Source organism: Ostrea edulis, chromosome 5 (assembly GCF_947568905.1).
Source record: "Ostrea edulis chromosome 5, xbOstEdul1.1, whole genome shotgun sequence".
NCBI classification, from domain to species: Eukaryota; Metazoa; Mollusca; class Bivalvia; order Ostreida; family Ostreidae; genus Ostrea; species Ostrea edulis.
The window spans coordinates 36,883,347-36,901,046 of NC_079168.1; the positions used below are offsets into that span (position 1 = coordinate 36,883,347).

Consider the following 17,700-nt stretch of genomic DNA (forward strand, 5'->3'; position numbering starts at 1 on the left):
ACTAGCATAGATAAACTGGTTTATTTTCCTTTCGTATCTAAAGTTAACATTTTATGATGTAAAACTTCTCACCCACATGCGCAAAATATAAGACTGTACCTGTATACAAAACATTGGTAATGCGATTTCAAAAATAAGATCGACGGATTTTTCACATTCAATGTTTATGAATTTCTTGCACGTTATTTTATCGCTTCATATGAAATATACATTTATGAAACAGATATAGAATAGGTCATCGTCTATATATAGATTGTATGGTGCATCCTATATATAGCAAACGTCCCTTCATTTACGTAGTATAAGGAAATTATGCTAAATAATTCCAACAAACAAATTGCATAAACGCCAATGGTTATCTGCATTCAAACATCACTTACAAGTAAATCTAATTTATAAGTCAGGAAAATTCATGCAGATTTTTTTTTTATTGTACTACGATACAATACACAATGTTGAGAGAGTGTATCAGTGTGGTTTTCATACGCCAAAGATATAGAGAATCCAGCCTGGAAACATTGTATAATTTAGACTCTGAATTTATATACTAATATAGGTATCCGTGAAAATGTTGTATGTTTCTACTTTTTCTAATTAGTATGATGAAATAAAATAAAACAACCCCGCGTCTGCATATATTCTAGATGTACTTCGAAATAAATTCATTTCTGCTTTGACCTAAAATGTGCCATGTCCTTTCTGACACATTTTATTTTTACGAATAATTTAATATTTGATTACTGAATTTTATATCGATGTCACGTGTTAGTAACCCGCTTGTTGTGGGTATTAATCATGTACATTTATGTCTAATTCACTCATGTGGGTAAGTATATATCTGCGTTGCTTGATGTGGGTAATTAAGAGTGTATGCTGCTTATTGTGCATAATTCCATGTCGTCGACGCTTTTGAATAAGGATATTTTCATGTCATTTTCGCTTATTGTATACAATTGTACATTATTGTAAATAATTTTATGTCCTGTAGCTTGTTGTAAAACAAATTCTGCATCTATGTTGTTTATTGTGAATAATTTTGTGTGTTTTAGCTATTTGTAAATAATTTTGTGTCAATATCTATTGGCTTAATGGGAATCGTTCTGTGTCTATGTATTTCGTTGTAAATAATTCTGTCTTGTTGTTTGTTGTGAATAATTCCGTGTCTATGTATTTCAATGTAAATAATTCTGTCTTGCTGTTTATTGTGAATAATTCCGTGTCTATGTATTTCAATGTAAATAATTCTATGTCTTGCTGTTTATTGTGAATAACTCTGTGTCTATGTATTTCAATGTAAATAATTCTGTCTTGCTGTTTATTGTGAATAATTCCGTGTCTATGTATTTCAATGTAAATAATTCTGTCTTGCTGTTTATTGTGAATAATTCTGTGTTTATGTATTTCATTGTACATAATTCTGTCTTGCTGTTTATTGTGAATAATTCCGTGTCTATGTATTTCAATGTAAATAATTCTGCCTTGCTGTTTATTGTGAATAATTCCGTGTCTATGTATTTCAATGTAAATAATTCTATGTCTTGCTGTTTATTGTGAATAATTCTGTGTCTATGTATTTCAATGTAAATAATTCTGTCTTGCTGTTTATTGTGAATAATTCCGTGTCTATGTATTTCGTTGTGAATAATTCTATGTCTTGCTGTTTGTTGTGAATAATTACATGTCTACAGTGTACGTAGCTTGTTGTGAAGAAATCTGCGTCTTTGCAACTTATTGTAAAGAATGCTATGTCTTTGTAGCTTATTGCTAGTAATGTCGCTTATTGCGAGTACTCCCTAGTCTATGTTGCTTATTGTGAGTAATCTCATGTCTATGTTGCTTATTGGGAGTAATATCGTGTCTATTTCGCTTATTGTAAGTAATCTCGTGTCAATGTCGCTTATTGCGAGTACTCCCCATTCTATATCGCTTATTGCGAGTAATCTCGCATCTATATCGCTTATTGCGAGTAATCTCCGTTCAATATCGTTTATCGTGAGTAATATCGCGTCTATGTCGCTTATTGCAAATAACCGCGTGTTTATATCGCTTATTGCGAGTACTCCTGAATCTATATATGTTGCTTATTGCGAGTACTCCTGAGTTTATGTCGCTTATTACGAGTAATATCGTGTCTATGTCACTATTTGCAAATAATCTCATGTTTATATCGCTTATTGCGAGTACTCCTGAGTCTATGTTGCTTATTGCGAGTAATATCGTGTCTATGTCACTTATTGCAAGTAATCTCATGTTTATATCGCTTATCGCGAGTACTCCTGAGTCTATGTTGCTTATTGCGAGTAATATCGAGTCTATGTTGCTTATTGCGAGTAATCTTGTGTCTATGTCGCTTATTGCGAGTACCCCTGAGTCTATGTTGCTTATTGCGAGAAATCTCGCGTATATGTCGCTTATTGCGAGTAATCTCGTGTCTATGTCACTTATTGCGAGTAATCTCGTGTCTATGTCGCTTATCTTGTGTCTATGTTGCTTATTATAAGTAATTTTATACCTGCAGTGCTTATATATGTCCAAAATTACGCTTGACGTGAATTATATTATGCCGGTGTCAATAATTACATACAAAGCTGCAGAACTATGGAGGAATTAATTAATTGTCTTTCATTGAAGCTGTTTATTTTAACCGACTAACTATCAGGCTGAATGTCACATAATATAATTATAAATCGACGTTCTCCTTTTTCCAGCTAATTAAATATTACTGAAGAAGTTTGTATGTACAAGGTATACCATTTAAATTTATTTATAGATCAAATTGTTTTATTCAAGGTTTATACAATGCTTTATAGAGGTCTTTTGTGTGAACCGTATAATTAACACTAAATATACTTTAATACAATCATTGTGGAAAGCAGCCCACCATTTGATCACAACATCTATGTAATGCTGTAAATGAGTATTAGAAAATTTAAAAACTCTAACAATGCCTATGACTATACAGAGATACATTGTAAAGTATTAATTCCAACTTAAAATTTTCTTTATTTACCCCTACCTACCGATCTGGTAAAAAAAATCGACTTAACGAAATTTCCAAAAAGACTTATAATGGAAAATTGCTACATTAATATGGGAAGTTGGCGATGGAGAAGTTGAAATCATCCCGTTTGTCATTAAGTTGAGTTGTTTGTTTGCCGTTAATATTTACGTTCAATAAAATATATAAGTATGAAGCAGAGGTGGACGACTCTGTGGTGTATTTTATTTCGAGCTCACTGGGATATATTGAATCCACAAACATGTATGAATGAAAATTATTATTGTTAATAGATAATACATCGTCGATATATCTAAATGTCGAATTGAAGGCCACAGCAAGAGATTTTTCTTTTCACGTAGAAGTGTTTGAATAAATTCTGCTTCATGGGAATATAAAAACAGCTCAGCTAACAAAGGAGCACAATACATCCCCATGGGGATCCCCACGGACTGTTATATCATACTAAGATATCATACTAACTTGAAAATACGAAATGCTTATCTTATATCATTTTTCTGTGATATTAATCGGATAAGATTTCTAAATTTATTTTTGTAGAAAAGAAAACTAATTGTTTTTACCCTGATCACTAGAGAATAATGGTTGTCATACATGCATGTAGAAACAAAATTCAATCTGGTGTTGATTCAGTTGCTTGCTTCTTGTTTTAAAACCAACAGTTGATGTAATGTTGTTTGTGCGTGTCCAGCTTTTTAATTATATTTTTTGATTCCGGGAAAGTACCAGATTAATGGCTTGTCGGTAAAATTGTACTAAAATAAATATTCACATCTCCAATGATTTTCCTTTTGGTATATCTACAAATTGTGACAATAGCCATTTCCTCATGAATGCATTACAATTGTGAACAACGCGTGTATGAATCTTGATGAATATAGTACGTCTATTTTAACGGCTGGGAATTCCGACAGAAATGAAAGTAAAATGTAATTTGATATAAAAATAAATTATCATTATACTACAATTACTGTTTTGTTTTCAAGTTCACAGCAATATACAGATTCAATAATACTGAGTGTACAATAGTCATAACACACACTATACCACATGTCTTTCACTTTTAGCTCACCTGAGCCAAAGGCTCAAGTGAGCTTTTCTGATCAAAATTTGTCCGTTGTCTGCCGTCGTAAACTTTTCATATTTTCGACTTCTTCTCAAGAACCGCTGTGCCAATTTTAACCAAACTTGATACAAAGCATCCTTGTGTGAAGGGCTTTTACGCTTGTTCAAATGAAGGGCCATATGCCTTTCAAAGGGGAGATAATCACAAAAATGCAAAAATAGGGCAGGGTAATTTAAAAAGCCTCTTCTCACGAACCACTGAGCCAGAAAAGCTGCAATTTACATGAAAGCTTTCTGACATAATGCAGATTCAAGGTTGTTCAAATCATGGCCCCTGGGGGTTGGATGGGGCCACAATAGGGGATAAACCTTTTACATACAAATATATAGGAAAAATCTTTAAAAATCTTCTTCTCAAGAACCACTCAGCCAGAAAAGCTGAGATTTACATGAAAGCTTCCTGACATAATGCAGATTCAAGGTTGTTCAAATCATGGCCCCCGGGGGTTGGATGGGGCCACAATAGGGGATCAACCTTTTACATACAAATATATTAGGAAAAATCTTCTTCTCAAGAACCACTCAGCCAGAAAAGCTGAAATTTACATGCAAGCTTCTTGACATAATGCAGATTCAAGTTTGTTCAAATCATGGTCCCTGGGGGTTGGATGGGGCCACAATAGGGGATCAATCTTTTACATACAAATATATAGGAAAAATCTTTAAAAATCTTCTTTTCAAGAACCACTGAGCCAGAAAAGATGATATTTACATGAAAGCTTTCTGACATACATGTATTTCAGATTTTAGTTTGTTAAAATCATGGTCCCCAGGGGTAGGATGGGGTCACAAGGGGGGGGGGTCAAAGTTTTGCATACAAATATATAGGGAAAATCTTTGAATATGAGCCAAGGTGACTCAGGTGAGGGATGTGGCCCTTGGGCCTCTTGTTGTATTCCTAATAGGGGTAATGAGATTGATCACTGGTCGTTATTTTCACCATATTCATGAATTAGGATGTGAATAGATATGCTTCTTATACATTTTGCAATATACAATTTTGAGTTATCAGAATCTTGACCCAATACTTTCTATCTATTAATAAAAGTACATGACCCAGTTCTGTATAAATAATGAAAGTTGACGTCGAGTTATTAAGTTTCAATATCAAGTTGAAAAACGAGGATGAACATTCTCGATACCCTTTCCTATATGGAAATCCTATACATCTGTTCCATAATTGAGAACATAAGCAACATAAATATCAAAGACTTTTAGCTTTGTCTGTATACATGTATTCACAAAGTTATCAATATACCAAATATGCACTTACTGCCTTGTTAAAGTAAAAAAAATTTTGTCAGAACAGAGTTACATGTACCATTGAAACTAGGAGTCATTCTTAGATAACTGCTGACAATTTCAATTACGTCCATTTTGTAAAATAGTTGGTCACTGCGAGGTTAATTCATACCCTTTCGCAATATACTCAACAAATTTATTTTCCCAGCATTGACCAATTCCGTCTGCCGCAGTAAGCATGCAATATATCTAGTATACTCTGAAGACCCTCCTTTGCCTCTGACATTATAACTGTGTCATCAGATACATATGTAAAAAAAAAAATAATAATGATAAATATCTAAGTCGGGTCAGTTTACATATGCTTGAAAGAAGTTCACCTTCAACATCATTGATGTAAAGAGAAAAAAAGGAAAGGAGACATTGCTTCGCCTTGCATTACACCGTTTGTAGAGACGAAGAAATAACATAAATCGGATTAAACCTATAACATGACTTGACGTCATTGTAAAGTCATCGAATAACACTAACAGATTTTCCTGTAACACCTTCTTTTGGTTAATTTGTAAAACAACTTTTTTCTATTAACAATATCAAATACCTGTCCATAATCTACAAAGTAACAATATGCTTGTAGTTGCTGTCCCTTCCTTTCAAACTTTTTAGAATACGTTGAAACCTCGTACTCTATCAAGTTCAGAACGACTGCCCTCACTTACATCTGTATCTAAATAACTAATTAATAAATCAGAATCATTGTAACCATTATTATCACAAACCTCTTTATTTTATTTTTTTTTAAATTTATGAATTGCAAGATTACTCCAAGTAAACCTTAAATTACGTTTGAATATCTTATGCTCTTGGATTATTATCGAGTATACGTAAGCACGCTTATTTCCTTTATGCCTCATTTACCACCGCCCTGTTTTAACTGCACAGTTTTTTCTTTTTATTATTTCCTTACACGAAGATTTCTTATTGGTCATATTCTTAGCCCTGTTGAATATATACGTAAAGTATTATGATAATTAATATATAGATGCTCACAGTCTTCAACAAACCAAATCTTAATTTTACCATTTGCTGAAATGAAACAAGAAAAATTCATCATTGTGATTGAGGAGAGGGTAAGCTCTGCGGGTCAAGTTCACCACATACGAATGTGTTAATGCAATTTAGGAATTGTGAATTGATTCATGAATTTATCATGTCTTATTAAATTCAATTTTGTTTTTATGATTTGTTTATTTCTTCTTCTTTTTTTTAAATCTCAGCTACGTTTCAATAATTGCTTTAGAAACAGGATTTAAATCTCATTAATGGTATGAAATGTTACATTCCTGTTCGAAAATGAAACTTTAGGCGATTACTAACCTGGGAACTCGTCATCAGGTAGCAACTCATGTCACTGAGGGAAATACTGTTATATCTCGTTGATGAGTAAAAGACGAGATCACCCGTGGGTATCCGACGATGACCTTTTACCTTCGATATATTAACCAGTTGAATTGATAGCCAATTCCTCATGAATGTGAACAATTTGCGTATGAATCTTGATCAATATAGTACAACTATTCTAACAGATGTGGATATATTCTTACAGAAATGAAAATAAAATTTAAATATGAAAATATATCTAGTTTTCGTTTTTGAAAATACATGCCTACTTCACGCCAGCAAACTTTTCATGAAGCGTTAACGTGTTTCATCAAATCGGCCGGTGTGAAGCTTCGCAGTTCATGCTCTCATGTGTTGTCGAAAATGAAATTCATGTTTTCTTCACTATTCTCGAGGATGTATTGTCTTCGTTATCACAGATGGACTACTTTTTGTTTATTTAAAAGTTATATAAGAAGAAGTGCTTTTTTTCAAGTCGAATTCATCGCAGCGTTTAAACGCGGATATCACTGAGGTGTTACACAATAGAACAGGCATTGGTGAATGATTAAATTTGAAAAGTTTATTATTGGTTTTACAATGATTTTGATTCAATAAAGCATTCCATTGATTGATAAGATATTTATTGTAGGAAAAGTTCATCAAATCAGTCTAGCAATACTCTGTGAGTGTTTGTATGAGTCTTTTCAAAATCTGTACCGTCGATGATTACAATGACTTATGAAAAATTCAATTGAACTCTACTAAACTGGAAAGAAGAAAATTGACTGACTCGATGATCACATTCGAGTGATGTCTTTCCTTGGCAAATCACAGCGACGGTTGTTTATGAATTTGAGCTGGTTAAATAACAGGAGAGCCGTAAGGGTTAGAGCTTCACTTAGTCTGATTTATATGCATTGTGTTTTTATGTTTTTCTCTCCTTAACCTGTCAAGAAATGCATAAATGATTAAATAAGGTGGCATTATTAATATAATTAAGTTACAGGGGAAATAATTTAAAATAGTATTAAATGAAGGCTAATAAATTCTACAAACTGATTCGAAATTTAAAATTTTGATTTATTGATCGGTATAATTGTAGGGAAACACATTCATTGATTTTAAAATCTACTGCAACATTTTATAAAATCACAAACGAGATGAATTTGTCAACATGAAAACATAAAGATTTTTATAAAAGTCATAAAAATTTGCACAATTAATATTTCCAAAACCTGTTGCAATGGACATCAACAGCTTTTCCGGAGATTTAAATTGCTGACTATTGATGGGTTTTTATTTCTTATTCACTTTTCGTTTACACGTTACGTGAATTACCGAAGTCAAAAGTGATTGGGGGATCGAAAGAAATAAACGACTTTGCATTCATTATCGAGATGAGAAATTGTCGCACAAAATCAGGAAATTACTGAGGAAACAATCGTCATAGGGTATACCTGTAGGCGCAATTCACGGAAGAAACAATCGTCATAAGGTATACATGTAGGCGCAATTCACCGAGGAAACAATCGTCATAGGGTATATATGTAGGCGCAATTCACTGAGGAAACAATCGTCATAGGGTTTACATGTAGGCGCAATTCACCGAGGAAACAATCGTCATAGGGTATACATGTAGGTGCAATTCACGGAGGAAACAATCGTCATAGGGTATACATATAGGCACAATTCACTGAGGAAACAATCGTCATAGGGGTATACATGTAGGCGCAATTCACGGAGGAAACAATCGTGATAGGGGTATACATGTAGGCGCAATTCACTGAGGAAACAATCGTCATAGGGTATACATGTAGGCGCAATTCACTGAGGAAACAATCGTCAAAGGGGTATACATGTAGGCGCAATTCACTGAGGAAACAATCGTCATAGGGGTATACATGTAGGAGCAATTCACGGAGGAAACAATCGTCATAGGGGTATACATGTAGGCGCAATTCACCGAGGAAACAATCGTCATAGGGTATACATGTAGGCGCAATTCACTGAGGAAACAATCGTCATAGGGGTATACATGTAGGCACAGTTCACTGTTGGAACAATCGTCATAGGGTATACATGTAGGCGCAATTCACTGCGGAAACAATCGTCATAGGGTATACATGTAGGCGCAATTCACTGAGGAAACAATCGTCATAGGGTATACATGTAGGCGCAATTCACTGAGGAAACAATCATCATAGAGTATACATGTAGGCGCAATTCACTGCGGATCAATGTATGCTGTAAGAAGTACAAAAGCAAATGGATTCTAATTAGTTTTTGTGGGTTTTGTCTAAAATCAGTATGATAGTATTTGTGAGATTTTAAAGGTTAATACATGTATTGGGGTCTGTGAGAAATTTATTCGAACTATGTCACTGTACATACACTGCATATACTTACTATAAACACCTGGACGCTTTGATTGAAGCTATATATGCCGTATTCTTTGGATATCACCATAGGAATAAAATGTGTGTATTTCATATCAAGCTATACAAGTTATACACCTTATACAAAGTATGCAATTTAACTCAATCAAATTGAAAAGTAATCTAGATAATTTCCTATATAATTATGTATTCTCTGAGTCGGATATTAATGATCCTCATTTCGAAATATATAGGATCACGTGACGTTGCACGCGGAATTTCTAAAGTCAACAATGATAGGTTAACGAGGAAGCGTGGACGGCCAGCGGGCTGTTGATGGGAAGCAATTAGCTATATACAGACAGTCAAATGGAAAATAGAGTAGAGAGAATCACTTTGAGCAGGGGAGATAAAATCTATGTTTAACATGAAATCACCGTTCAGTACTACTATATACCATAACTCCTTGCGCACAACCATCATAAACGTCACTCGTTCTTTAAGATGCACTAGAAAATCATCATTTTCTCCTTACATTGAGTAGACCAGTACTCCTTTAATACCCGCGTATATAATTTGTCGAAGCTGTGAAATCATATTATTTTTCATGGTTTATCTTACTGACAAAACTTTGGTCCAGTTTATAACATCAAACAAAATACACCGTTTAATACGGCAAATATACCAGTAAGAATTTCTTCTTACCTGAGAGCGAAGCTTATCGAAATTCTGATGAAGACGTTGATTGGCTAGTTCAAAAAGGTACTGTACCAGCCCTTAGAAACTACTTTAAAAAGTTTAAACATGAATATTTCCAATGAACGAAAAACAGGTTGTGTATTGTATATCTTTCATCCTTAATGGGAGGTGATGCTGCGATGAAAGTAATAATATTTCTATAAGAATCGTTTAATCTTAGAAAGGAGGTTTCCCCTGTTTGGTTTATTGATTGATTGCATCTTCTTTAACGTCCTTCTCGAGAATTTTTTACTCATATGGAAAGTCATCAAGACCGCTGAAGGGCTTCAATTTTAGGCCTATGCTCGACGATCACGGCCATTGAGCAATGAGGGTTCTCTAGCGTGCCACGGGACATCCGTTTTTGAGGTCATCTCCGAGGAACCGTGATATTCCCACCTGATGCCGAGCGTTTGGTGATGGAACTGTCACTACCTGTTCTAACCACTTACAATGTAGGTCTGTCTCGACCGTGATTCGAACCCCGACCTTAAGCATGCGGGGCGAACACTCTACTTATATAGTAACATAAATTGGTTTCCATGGAAACAACCTCTGAACTGTCCAATGTTGAAAAACTAAATAACGCTAAATTCTAGCCGTGGTAGATCCAAAGATATGTATAGTAAATAAACAGATTGTGGTTTGAATGAAAGGTGAAGATAACGAACAGTGATCAATCTCATAACTTCTATAAGCAATACAAAATAAAATGTTGGGTAAACACGGTCCCCTGGATATATCAAAGATGGAATTAGGTGTCTAGGAGAAGTAAGCATCCCCTTTCGACCGGTCACACCCACCATGAGCCTTATGTCTTAATCAGACAAACGAAGTAATCCGTTGTCAAAATCAGTGTTCCAAGAATAAATTCAGTTGTCATCATTCAAACAGTTTATGTCCGGACACTAACAGAGAAATATTTTCAAGTAAGGCAAAACCAAATCACGAAAACTTCTATCCAAGTTTCCTCAAACCCTCTAGAATCATATACTTTTCAAGAAAAATGTTCGGAAAATCATGTTGTTTAAACTTTTTCTTTCATTCCAAAGAAGGTATTCATAAGTATCAGGTACAGATACAATCAAAAGTAAGGGCATGTACATGTGTTTGATGAAAAGATGTGATCGGCTGAATGTCATCAGCCCTCATTCAAAATTTCACATCTGAATCATTACAAACAAATCAAGTTCACTTTTTCTCTCTAATACACATTTTTAAAAACATCAAACACAACGTTTAAATACTAAGGTCGTCTTAGTAACGTCGGGATTCGGGTTAGAATAGGTCCTCAGTACCCCTTGCTTGTCGTAAGAGGCGACAAATGGGGCGGTCCTTCGGATGAAACCGCAAAAACCAAGACCCCGTGTCACAACAGGCGTGACACGTTGTAGATCCCTCCCTGTTCAAATGCCGTACGCGCCGAGTATAAGCCTAAATTTTGTAGCCCTTCACTGGCAATGGTGACTTTTCCAAATGAGTGAAAAATATTCGAGAGAAACGTTAGACAATATAAAATCAATCTTATGCTTTTTGACCGTAGGGCTGTAGCAACACCCCTCCAACGCACACGGTACTGGTAGATCCTTTTCAGCTCGGCCCAACTCATTCCGGCGGCCTTCACCTCGGCCTCAACACTTTTGCGTCCTATCTGCCTTGATCGACCCACTTTCTGTTTCCCTTGTGGGTTACAATCAGGGTCTGTCTGGTAACGTTTGAGGCAGTGTGTGGCTAATCCATAGTCATTTCCGTTTCTTTATCTCAGTTTCACCTAAAGGTAGTTAGTTCATACTTATATACATGTCTGTATATTGAATTCCCCAAGTTTCATTCATGAAAAGCGATGATAACGAACAGTGATCCATCTCATAACTCCTATAAGCAATGCAAAGTAGATAGTTGGGCAAACACGGACCCCTGGACACATCAAGGATGGGATCAGGTGCCTGGGAGGAGTAAGCATCCCCTGTCATATTGATAAAAAGTTGAATGATTTATTGTTAATTTTCATCCTCATGTCCATGTGTGTAGGTACTGAGGACCTATTCTAACCCGAATCCCCAGGGGACAATCACTGTTCATTATCTTGATAGCGGGTAGGTTTGGATGCTATGTATATATCAATTAATACTTTATCCAGTTTAAAATTTTACAAGATATTAGTAAAGTAGTGTCAATCTTTCAGACTTTCATTTTAATCAAAGGACGTCAACCCCCAGAGTTTTATTGTATAATTATATTTACTACCCCATTGCAAATTCCGAAATCTCTTGCCGTCAAATCATTTACTTTCATAATAGTTCAAATAATTGCAAAATTATTTTGATTTTACGAATCAATGTTACATAACTTTTACATGCTTCACCAAAACGTGCATTTATCAGCATATAGGCATGATCCCAGTCAATGGGTCGGATGAATGAGTTACCGCACCTATACTGGATTCCTAAACTTCATAAAAACCCTTACAAACATAGATGCATTGTTGGATCCAGTAAATGTTCTACCAAGCCCCTATCTTTGCTGCTCACGAAAATATGAACAGCTGTGAAGAAGAAACTTCCAATGAACTGTTCGACTACATATGTCAGAAGTGGTGTAAATTAAATGTGAATTTTAAAAAAAAAATCTAAAGAACTTTTAGTAAACTTTAAACTGTAAACCTTTTCTCGAATCAACAACATCAAAACGTATGAATTTTCAACACTTTACACAACCATTCCTCACGATAAATTAAAAACTAGCCTTTTTGACATCATAGACAGTTGCTTCAACAAAAATGGAAAACGGAAATATTCATATCTAGTGATAAGTCATCCAAAAATTATTTTGTTAAACGCCACTCTAATTCCGTGCACAAGTAGTCTGAAGTTGAAATAAAAAATATGCTAGAGTTCCTCATTGACAATATCATCGTGGTCTTTGGTGACCAGGTCTTCCAACAGTCTGTTGGAATTCCCATGGGCACGAATTGTGCTCCTTCCTTAGCTGATCAGTTTTCATATGAAGCAATATTTATTCAAAACCTTCTACGTGAGAAGAAAAAATCTCTTGCTGTGGCCATTTAAATATATCGACGACGTTTTGTCTTTTAACAATAATAAGTTTCATTCATATGTCGATTCGATATATCCCCATGAGCTCGAAACAAAACACACCACAGAGTCGTCCACTTCTGCTTCATACTTAGATATTTTATTGAAAGTAGACATTAACGGCAAACTGGCAACTCATCTGTATGACAAACGGAATGATTTCAGCTTCTCCATCGCCAACTTTCCATATTTATGTAGCAATATTCCATTATCACCTGCATATTGTATTTATATATCTCAACTGATTCAATACGCAAGAGCTTGTTCTGCGTATGGTCAGTTTTTAAATCGAGGCAAACTGCTGACAAACAAGTTGATGGTACAGGTGTTTCAACAGTCTCGATTAAAGTCAGCATTTCACAAATTCTATGGTCGTTATAACGATCTAGTTCGTCAATACAACCTATCCCTGGGTCAGATAATCTCGTGGGGATCTGGGTTACAATAGGTCCTTAGTACCCCTTGCTTGTCGTAGAAGGCGACTAAATGGGGTGGTCCTCCGGATGAGATCGCAAAAAACCGAGGTCCCGTGTCACATCAGGTGTGGCAAGATAAAGATCTTTCCCTGCTCAAAGGACATAAGTGTCGATGATAGGCCTAAATTTTACAGCCCTTCACCGGCAGTGGTGACGTCTCCATATGAGTAAAATATATTCTCGAGAGGGACGTTAAACAATATTCAATCAATCAATGGGTCAAATGCTGTCTGACGTTTCATACCGATTGTTAGACCGTTCTTGGCACATTGATTTTGACTACGGATAACCGTTTACCTGATCAGGATATAGGTCTTACGGCAGGAGTGATCAGTCGACAAGGGATGCTTACTCCTCCTAGGCACCTGATCCCACCTCTGGCGTGTCCAGGGGTCCGTGTTTGCCCAACTATCTATTTGTATTGCTTATAAGAGTTATGAGATTGATCACTCTTCGTCATCTTTATATTTAGCAAGTGTTTTTATATACATGATAATATGAATGTTTTCTTTATTCTGATAAAGTGAGTACTAGTATTTAAGATTGCTTCTTCTGTTTTCACTTTCAAATAAAAGATGTACACATGTCATATTACAATTCTTAGAAAGCTCAAAACCTGCCGATTTGCTGCTTTGCATCAATAATATCTTCTCTTCTTCTAAGTTGCATAATAAACGACACAGATGTCAGGAAAACAGTTTTATGTGACAATATTATGGTAGATACGTGTATAATCGTATTTGCATGAATTTAAAGGTCACGATTTATGTAAATGTTTATTCCTAAATGCTTTTCATGTCAATATGTATGTTTGTGAATTATAAATTCAATTTGCAGGTGGACAAATCGTAAATATGAATGAAAGTTTGCCATATTTTCATCTTCACTGGCATGGGTAAAGTCATTAAAAACATAAAATAAATGAAAATAGAACTATTCCAATGATCATCGATGAGTTATAGATATATATCTTGGTCTTCAAAAACAAATAACTATGCACGTTGAAAAAACTGGTGATAGATTTATTCAATAAACTAGATTCCATTCAATATTTAAGACCGCTGCCTCCTTTTCAATCAAAGACTCGTTGAATGAGGTTGGTCCAAATGTACTTTAGTCCATTTTCTTTGCAAACACTGTCACATCTTTTTAAAAAGTGTGATGACCTACATATTTTATTTGATAATTTGTTAGTTTTAACTCTAATGAATAGAAATAAATACACTTTCTAAACAATATCACGTAAAACTGCGAGTATAGAGTTAAAATTTAGGGGGGGGGGGGGGGGGTAGGGGGGTTAAGCTCCGCCTCCTTAAATCCGCCACTGGGGACAGTCCCACTGTATTCCATCCCAGATTCGTATTTGCGCTCAGTTTTCGGTGAAAAAACGAAACACAGTTTATAATTTATTAAATGGAAACATGCATTTAGAAGTCTATAGATACGTTTGGCCTGAGTTTTAGTGAACGGCCGAATTTATAGGGTTCAGAACAAAAGTTGCACGTACATCGTATATATCTCATCGGGTTCGTTATTCCTTCGAGTAGAAATGAAAGTAGATCAGTGCTCGAGTTTTTCTCTCTTTTTTTCCTAGTGTGTGTTTAATCATTAAAGAAAAGAACTGATGGGTATTGCTTTAAATATTGTTACAACATTAACCCCATTGGTGGTGGTATTTGGGCTTGGATGGTATTTTGGAACAAGAAAAAAAGGTAGGCCATTTGGTACACTAAAGTTTAGGAAATGTCGATCACCCAGGTTTGAAACTTTCAATGAAAGTGTTGAATCAGTTATTATTATTATTTTTATTGGAGATGGAGGATATCACAAATAAATTTAACCCTATAAATGACCCAGAAAGCCTGTCCAAATCTATCATTTAAATGTAAGTTGGCAATAGCCTAGCTGTGATCATAGATTGTTGATGTTAGAATAATTTTGCATTATTATTTTGAATGCATTTTTGTATGATGATGAAGTTGATCCGCAGTGCATGGACTTGAATGATATAATAGTGAAAGTTACATATTTAGTGAATTATCAAAGTTGTGTACAATTTCAGTACTTTAGATTAGATAGGATATGGATGGAATGTATGTCGAATGAATTTTTAGCACACAAAATTTAAGTCTGCAATAACACCATACTTAGTAATGTCTGTATATCAAACTGGTATATCCTGTCTGAAACAATACTTTCCCCATTGAGCAGAGAGTTCAAAGTTGTACTATCAAATACTGCATTGCATTTCAGCATGTCTGCCATGTCGTCTATTTATAATGATATAAATGTGCATGCTCTGTGCATCATCAGTGTCATGGAAGTGCTTTAAATGAAAAATGCACAGCTTTTAAAGTGTACATATGATTTGAATTAAAGTAATTCCACCCTCCTGTGATGTCATCAGATTTGCAAAATCAATGATTTATTTAGATTTATGCTTGATAGGAACATAAATTTTGTTAGAGGCTTTTCCGATAGTTATTGTAAAAGATCTTGTTAAAATAAACTATTTCAAAAGTCTAAATTATAGATGAATAATCAATGATAAGCATAAAAATATTAAATCCAAGGGCAATAACTATGTTTTCATTGATTTCTTTATCAAGTCTATTATGCGATAGGTTTCCTTTATTTTTTACAGACAGAAAAGTGTGATGACCAATATATTTTGCTTGATAATTTGTTAGTTTTAACTCTAATAAATGGAAATAAATACACTTTTTAAACTTATTTCAGATAAAACTGCGAGTATGGAATTACCTTAACATTGAATATATTATATAATTGTGAATGTTGAAAAATTCTGGATTGATCCTGTTGATACATTGGGAGAAAAATATTGGAATAAAATATCAATAACATATTCTTAAATCACATCAATTTTAGCATGGCAGCTGCCAATGCAAAACAAATCAAATTTTATTTTTGTTCTAAGGTTTTGTCTCAATATTATTGCAGTACATTTTTTCTTTTGTTATAATTGCATGCCATACAATATTACAATACACAATTTATTGTAACAATATAACATTCATAATCACTGAGTACTAGAATTTGTAAATCATGAAAATATATCTTTTACTTATACAGGTTCAAAGACCTCAAGGACTGGAGATAAACAACAAAGAAAATTAGTCACAGGGAACACATTAAACGCTCAAGAACCAGAACCAAATTTCAACGCCTCTTCACTGTCTCAGTTACATCCAATTAATTCTGAAAATCATAACACAGGTAAATGTAGTGCACCTAAGAACAATCAGAATCTCCACACAAGTGTAGCAGTGAAGGAGCTTCAAGACACAGCTGTAAAAAATATGAGGTCCCTGGATAGTCAGAATGCAAGTCAGAACAATGGACTGGAAGATTTAGAGATAGATGCACCTTTCAGTAGATCCATGGATGAGGGCCTAAGCATTGATGCTGCTCCAGTTCCACCAGCTCCTGTAACTGGGGATCCTAATAGGGACATGAATTCAGTTATTGGACGTCAAATGGTTGATGTTGGTAAATATCTCTGACAATGAAAAACTTTTCATTTAGTTTACTTTAAATTCTACAATTTTTTGGCACTTGTTATTTATAAGTTAACTGATGTATTCTACAAAACTGAATTTATTGTAGAAAAACATGATGCCTTGATTCTGTATGCTGATGAAGATGCACCTTTGGCTCGACAGCTACAAAAAGATCTGGTCACTAATGTAATGGTTCCAGATCTTAACGTCATCCTTTACGAAGAATTTGCTCCAGATGTACAATCCCATTTCAGAACAATGGCAATCATGTTTAAAAGGTGCAGATACTTACTTGTACTTGTGACAAACAATTTCACAGAGGCCAGTTTTAGTCGATACCAGAATGAGATAGCATTAAAAGATTCCATTGAGAATCCCTCAAGAAATGAAAGAGTAGTTCCTGTGTGGGGTGCCAGTGGAGCTCAAAACATTGTGCATGAACTTTCTATCCTCAAAGGCATTGAGTATACAAGAGAGGTATTGGAGGCTGATCGTGCAAGTGTCTATGGCGTATTTAAGAAATTGTTTTTGCATGGTAGGAGAGCGATTGACATGTCATAAATTAGTACAGGTAGTAAAATCTGAGTATGCTCTCTGTTTTATTGGTTGTTTGCAATAAAACACTCTTAAAACTGAAAAGAGTAACTTATTACATCTTTATCAAAATATTAGACCTCACCTTGGTTGTATGAATGCCTTAATGAATTTTTGATATAACTACATGTA

At 34.7% G+C, this 17,700-nt stretch overlaps 1 protein-coding gene across 1 annotated transcript in view; it reads left to right on the forward strand.

Annotated features, from left to right (window-relative positions):
• The first annotated feature begins 14,965 nt into the window (after window positions 1-14,965).
• The window catches only part of LOC125652607 (uncharacterized), a 3,526-nt gene continuing 791 nt past the window's right edge, over window positions 14,966-17,700 (forward strand). Inside the window, exons 1-3 of the mRNA XM_048881935.2 lie at window positions 14,966-15,165; window positions 16,547-16,963; window positions 17,081-17,700. The exon at window positions 17,081-17,700 is cut by the window's right edge and continues 791 nt beyond it. Of these exons, the coding sequence (XP_048737892.1) occupies window positions 15,078-15,165; window positions 16,547-16,963; window positions 17,081-17,535 (960 nt within the window). The 5' untranslated portion in view covers window positions 14,966-15,077 and the 3' untranslated portion in view covers window positions 17,536-17,700. The remainder of the gene's footprint in view (window positions 15,166-16,546; window positions 16,964-17,080) is intronic.